Source organism: Formica exsecta, unplaced genomic scaffold (assembly GCF_003651465.1).
Source record: "Formica exsecta isolate Colony F162 unplaced genomic scaffold, ASM365146v1 scaffold500, whole genome shotgun sequence".
NCBI classification, from domain to species: domain Eukaryota; kingdom Metazoa; phylum Arthropoda; class Insecta; order Hymenoptera; family Formicidae; genus Formica; species Formica exsecta.
In genome coordinates this window covers 65050-71969 of record NW_021852243.1, presented here as the reverse complement: position 1 = coordinate 71969, position 6920 = coordinate 65050, and the positions used below count along the sequence as shown (strand labels likewise).

The window sequence follows — 6920 nt, the reverse complement described above, 5'->3', positions numbered from 1 at the left end:
AAGTCTGGATTCCCAGTTTGCTCGTTAATTCTCATGCTTTCCGCGAGCGAACCGTCTCTTTCTTGGTATCCCGACAATTCGTCATTACCTGCGGCTAACGTTGAAGTCTGTCGAAGGAAGGATGGGTCTTGTCGTTCTTGTTGAAGACTCGAACAGCGATCTTTCAATTAGCATCTCTCCGAACGGTGGAAACTCAAACGGGAAACACCCCTGCAGAATCCCACGAAGACGTCGATCCCTCTCTCGATTAGTTAACTTTGATACTCGAGATTTTCGTCTTCGAGATTCGCGCCAATCTTGTCAAGAACATGGAATTGTCACATCATATTCGGTGACGTTCTTAAGCTCCATATTCGATGTTTCGCGAGCTTCAAGGAATCATCACGATGATATCGAGCAATACACTCGATCTTCTTTTCATGAAGAGAATTTTTGTCGCCAAACTCGCGTTTATTCGCGCTGTAGCAGTTCGTAGAGCGCGGCGATATAAGTCTGCGCCATTTGCAGCGTCTCGAACTTGCTGAGCTTTCTATCATTGCCCAGACTGGGCACGACGTCCCGTAGTCTGTCGAAGGCGTCGTTCAGACTATTCATTCTTCTTCTCTCTCTGGCATTTGCCGCCAGTCGCCTCTTCCTCAGTACCTCGATGCCGGGCGTGCTGTTCTTCATCTTCTGCACCGCCGCATCCTTGGATTTCTGCCCTTGGTATTCCGCTGGCAAAACGTGGAGGCTGTCGTTTCTCTGATGATACCTCGACTGATCGCATTTGCCCGGCTGACCGTTCACTAGGTTAGCTTCATTCCTCGGCACGTTATAAGCGGCGCCTAGATAAAGAACATCCGTTCTCTGAGCGTAAGGGTGACTTTCGTTCCGCGGATGATAGATACCGTTTTTTACGTAGCTTTTCGTGGCGAAGAAAGCCTCCTGATTCTGGCCAAAGTCGGTTCTGGAATTTGCAAACATCCCGACTGGATGATGATCCATTTTTTGAATGTATCCTGCCGGCTCTTGCTTGTTTACGGTACTCTCGTTAAAAGTCATCCTGGACGTTGCGTCGTCGTAAGATGTGCACTGTTCATTCATTCTGTAAGTCACCTTGGCGTGATGATCTTTGATATTCCTGGCGCCGTTAACGTTCAGTGTTGACTGATGCTCGTTCCGACAGCCACCCTCCTGATAATATCCCTCGTAGAAGTCGCCGAAATTGAAGCCAGCGGTCACGTGGAGGCTGCCATTTGGAACGCTACCGATCTCTTGGTACTCCTGCTGGTGGTGGCTGTCTACGGAGCTAACGCTGCCGCAGCTGCTACCCCTGGATCGCGGCGGCTGCGGATAGATCTCCTGGTGATGCCAATTGCCACGCGGATTCGATTCCGGGCTACTCGCCGACCCGTAGCCCTCGGAGTCCAGGAGATCGTATTGCTGGAAGGCCGCGTAAGTTGTCATTCTCGTGTGTGCGCGTACCGGATGATTGATCCTCGGTTCTACCGGCGACCTTATATCATAATCTTCGGGGAGACCGATCTTCAAAAATCGCCTCAACCGATTGTCATCGCCTTTTTCGCAGAATTCTTGCAACGTTTGATCGATGTCAATGCGAATCCTTGTCGTCAGGGATGATCTCAAAAATGTAGATTTAAAACGTAGGATATCTCGGGAACGTATGGGATTACGTTCGTCAGCTTTCACGTCCGGCTTCCGTATGAGACCTTCCGCCGTGTATGCTTCGTGTACGGAAGCGTTGCGTAAACTGACTTTACCTGACGATCTCGTGGTCTGGACCATGCCGTCCGGTTTTCTTGAGGCCCCGCTGGTAGGGGAAACGGCGAGACTGACGGACGCGGAGTCCCGGGGCCCACGTGGAAGGGGATCCCCGAGGAGGTGGAAGGAGTCCACTGGGAAGTGGGCATCTCTTTGTAGAAGCCGCGCGACCGGACACGCCCCTCGTCTTCCTTCGTCTTCTCTTCGCTGGGGGCTCCTCTCGGGGCCCTTTTCGCGTCCGGAGTCAAAAGGCGATCGCGAGGCGGTGAGAAGAAAAAAAGGAAAGCGCCCCGATCGAGCGGCACGCACGGTCACGGGATCGACCGGGCGTCGCGTTCTTGACATTGGAGATATGTGGCCGTCGTGTCGGCCGTCGAGCTACGGTTTCACATCCCCGCGTTTTCCTCCCTCTCCCATTCTCGCGCTAATTGGATTTTATTTAGCCTCTTTTTTGCGCGACACTCTCGCAAAAATCAGTGACATTTTAATTCCACGATAACGTATGACTTCTATTTAATATTTCACGTTTTATTTAATAATTATTTTTGCTCCTATCGGCTCATTATCTTTATTAAAGTGATTACATTTAATTAATTATTGCTGTTTCTTATACATATATAATTATGAAACTAGCAAAGGAGATTAGAAGAAAGAAATGTAAAATTTTTCTTGCATAATGTTGAAATGATTCTCGTGACATTTTTAACTATCAATATATCATATACACACAATGAGAACACAGGTGTTATATTAATGGATATGTGGTACGCATATGGAATACAATACGTTTCGCAAGATCGAAGCGAAAATCATTTTCTTGCGAAACTTTCCAGGTCGCTGATGTCAAACGCGAACTAGGGAAAGCATTTGGTACGTCTGGTAAAAACCTATTAAAACTCACACATGGAAATTATAAATGATATTAGTAAAACTTTCTTAATATAGGTCTTTATTGAATTACGTGGATACGTATAAAAATAAACGTGGCTAACTGACACTAATTGATAGCGCAATCATTTCGTTAAAACTCGAGTGTTATGATGCGACGAGAGGGAAAATCGACAAGCGAACGTTGGCTACAATTATTAATAGTGTCAAAATATGTGCACGTTAAAAATTCACTGCAGAGTGTAAAATATCTGGATTTTAAAATACATCATGACGTAACGCTCTGTATCATTGCTGGAGGCGTATGTTGGCAAAATATTTTCTCGTAGCTTTAATTGGTCGCTGTTTACCTGAAGCCGTCAGCTTCTATTTTTTTTTTTCGGACCCCGTGCCGTACTTTACAAGACTACCGGACCGAAAAGTGTGAACAGCTTTACGAGGCTTTCAAATTGTTCACGTGCTCTTTGAAATCTTTTCTTAAACAATCGTGTAGAATAGCTTTGAGACTCGGAAAAAAGAAAGATGATCTTTGATATATCGATATAAATTTTAACGACATAGATAATAAACACAGTAGTCGATAATTTAATTGATATTTAATGTAGATCGATTTTTACAAATAATATCTTGAGTGTTCTTATCTTTGTAAAAATATATTTCTAACATTATCTTTCGAAATATCTACTTTTTTAAAGATAAATGTCGAGAAAGATATAACTAAATTTTACAAAGTTTTTGATAATATTTACAATAAGATTTTCATTATATATCATACGATTGCGAGATGTTTCGTAAGGCGCGCGTTTATGCGCGCTCAATAAATAGTATAAAGTAAATGTATGAAGAATGACGTCTTTGAGATCGCACTGGCTTTCGGAATTATCGATAATTAGGCTATATTATGGTGCAGTTTAGCGTATTTGAGAAGCTGATTAAATGCATTGTGTCAATATCGGGTACCAGCAGGGGTCGTGCCGCAGAAACATCTTTATTGACGAATCCTATTTGAAGTGTCTATTTTTGTGATACCAGTAAAACTAGTCACGGTGGGCTTATGCTTGACCTTGTCGTTTCATTTGGAGCCGCGCGATCAATCTTTCGAAACGTCACAAAGCAATATGCCACATGGCATTCACGCGTAAACGTAGGTACCTAAATTATTGAATGTTTAAATTTCGACTTTATAATACAAACGACAATTTTGAATTTTGTTATGCTTTTTATTGCGACGCGAGAATCTATGCGATTTAACCCATCTGTTCCTGAAGGAAAAGCGGATTCTGTTCACAAGAAAAGTTCAGGGCGCGGAGGTTTCCACAGGCGTATTTCCATTTTCCTTCTCTCGTTTTTCGGGAATTTGGAGTCATTCTCGCAAAAGGCGGTGAGCAGCTTCAAAAAGTTCATTATCCTTCACTAATACGCACCAAATGAGCCGGTCGCGCTTGCCCGTCCCAAAGAGGGAAAGGAACGGTCGTGTCTCGATGAATTCGAAGGGTTTACGCCCACTGGCGGATTTTAATTTACCAGAAACTCTTTGCGGCTTGTACAACACAGGCTGTTAATTGTGAGGAAATCTTGAGTTTTCATAAAATATACTTTAATTTTTCTAAATCAAAAATTTTACAATTGGTTAATCGCGTAAATTGCGCGAACTGTTTTTTTTTTCAATAGGGCGACACAAATCTAAAAGAAAATCTCAAACAAGTTGTCGAACACATAACTTAAAATAACTATTATTAATCTGTGTCTATCAATGTCAGAATTAATGATGGATTAGAGATTTCAATTGATTTGCGAACAAGAATAAGTAGCGTAAATTAATACAAGATTAGAAATATTATAAATCACGAAAACGACACATTTCCATTATCGCGATAATGCGTTAAAATAATAATAACATTGACTGGTAAAAAGACGCAGCTACATATTTACGTTCACTATTCACGCGGCGATGACTCCTAGTCACAAGATGGGGTCCTCGCAATCAAATTGCCATTATGTAATTATATAACAAAGACTAATGAGTTCTCGCGCGCGATGATTTCGTATCCAACAAACCCGCGCGTGATTGCGCCGGGCGCAGGATCATCAATCGATCGATCCATCGACACCATCGCGTTGTCCATCAAATGCGATATTACATCTCGCGCGAAGAAGGCGACAAACGCATGCGTCACCCGATATTGTATCAATGTGTGCGAGGGGTTCGCGTGATCTAGGGAACTATTTATAGATCTCTGTACCGCGCAGATTCGATCGATCCAGGGTCGGATTGAGTCGGCAAAAGATGCGAGAAAAATCTGATATTTTATTATTAATTTTTTTTTTAAATGAGAGTTGATAAGTGTCCACGTTTCTTTTCTTATGACGCGACATGAGTAAAACCTGGATATAATTTATTTTGTCTGGTTTTCGGATCTATACATCGCTATCTTTTTGTCGCAAGCTATAAGATCTCCTCTTTTTATCCGATCCTGGATCGATTCGCCGTATAGTACAGGCTAATGCGGTGGCGGTGACGGCTGCGGCTAATAACAAATTTATTGCGGCCGATGAAGTGCATAAATTGATTATTACTAGTCGGGCAACGCATCTCGCTGCCGCCGCCGCCGCCGCCGCCGCCGCTGGAGTTCCAGTTCAGACAATCACCGATGATTTACAACATAATGGCCCGCGTTTGACTGACACGGACTTACTCTCGCGCGACTATTCGCGCGTACGCGCGGTGCGTTTGCGGCCTCGGCTAACGTACGTACGGTTACCTGCCTCCAGCCGCAAGTTACAACGGCGATTCCAAAGATTTTCCCCGAGCTCTCAACTCGATGAGGGATGCGCGGCGTCGTCGTTTGCGCAAGAATACACGCTGACGGCGACGAATAATTTGAATATCTGCATGCATGGAGAAGGGAAAGTTGCAAGTCGTGTGTAAAATTGTTACAATTGTTATTGTTAGTATTTATACAATATGTGACGTATCCTGTTCTCTTCCCCTCCCTTCCCTTCACACACATACTCTTTTCTTTATATCTCATTTAAAAAATTGTTTTATAAATTGTAAATTAAATTTTTCTCTCATTCATATCTTTTTTTGCCTCTATCAGAATGTTTCACATTTTAATCTATAAAATTCGTTTCTATTGGTTTTATCGGTTGTATTAATCGTTTTCTGCATCCTTATATCTTTTTTTTTTTTTTTTTTTAACAACTCTCATTCATATCTTTTTTTGCCTCTATCAGAATGTTTCACATTTTAATCTATAAAATTCGTTTCTATTGGTTTTATCGGTTGTATTAATCGTTTTTGTACCTTTTTTTTTTTTTTTTTTTTTTTTTTTAACAACGTTTATTGTCTGGCCGATTGATTATATAGTGGTCGTAGGTGATTCGATTTTCTAAACGATCCTAAGATTCGACTCCTCAGGGTTCATCCAAACATGACCCTCGTACGAGCTGGAGATTTATGGGGAGCTAAGACCCTTAATTAGAATCACACCCAAGGTGCCCTAATTACAGGTTAGACTATGGCGCTAACTCGGCTCGTCAAAGCTGCATCCACGGCGCAAAACGCGATTCGCGCCAATTTCTGGCTGTTTACCGACAGGTCGTTAATTGTAGGAAAAACGGACGGCAACCGGTGTGGGCGGCGATCGTTTTCGAATTTACATTTGATTAACTGCCCGGGGTTTTTCCGAAGATTACCTGCCGCGTATCCTTTCTCTCCTTTCTTCTTTCATCGTTTCTTTTTCGTAGAAAAGAAATATTATTTACATTTTTATATCAAAAAGATTTAATTTATTTACAATATTGTCATCGCGTTCAGCGGTTTCCGCATTCCGAATAAATTATATGTGCCTGTCCATTCATCTATTTACCAAGGAAATCATTCCTCTTTAATCACGCAACTTGTAATCCGACACGCCGGGAAATTCGCGTCTCCTAAATCTTTGGGGTGATTTTTTCGCGAATGTGACACACGGATACGTACGTTTTAGGCTGATAAACGTCCTGCAAAATAATGGTGATTTACACCGGCGTATCGACGCCACTTCCTGTCACCTGTCCGTCCGTAATATACGATCGATTAAGCTCGCGGAATTTTCTTTCGATCGCGCCGCGTTGTTGTCTGTCTGCGTGCGTACGTACAATCTCTACCTAACTCGTTAAATGGTCTTCGGCAAAAATCCTGTTGACGAGCATCTTCCGGCGTTATAGGCGGTTCTACCGAGGGACAAAGGCGCGATTAAAATAAGAGGCGGGTCTGCGGTTTTTAG

The 6920-nt window shown here is 42.8% G+C and overlaps 1 protein-coding gene across 1 annotated transcript; it reads right to left on the bottom strand.

Annotated features, from left to right (window-relative positions):
- Window positions 1-450: 450 nt before the first annotated feature.
- On the bottom strand, window positions 451-1446 carry LOC115241642. Its single transcript, XM_029817485.1, has one exon. It carries the CDS (start codon window positions 1444-1446, stop codon window positions 451-453), a length of 996 nt encoding a protein of 331 aa, XP_029673345.1.
- Window positions 1447-6920: the final 5474 nt, after the last annotated feature.

Coding starts and splice junctions, on each gene's coding strand:
- LOC115241642 (XM_029817485.1), bottom strand. CDS start 1,446: ATGACAACTTACGCGGCCTTCCAGCAATACGATCTCCTGGACTCCGAG.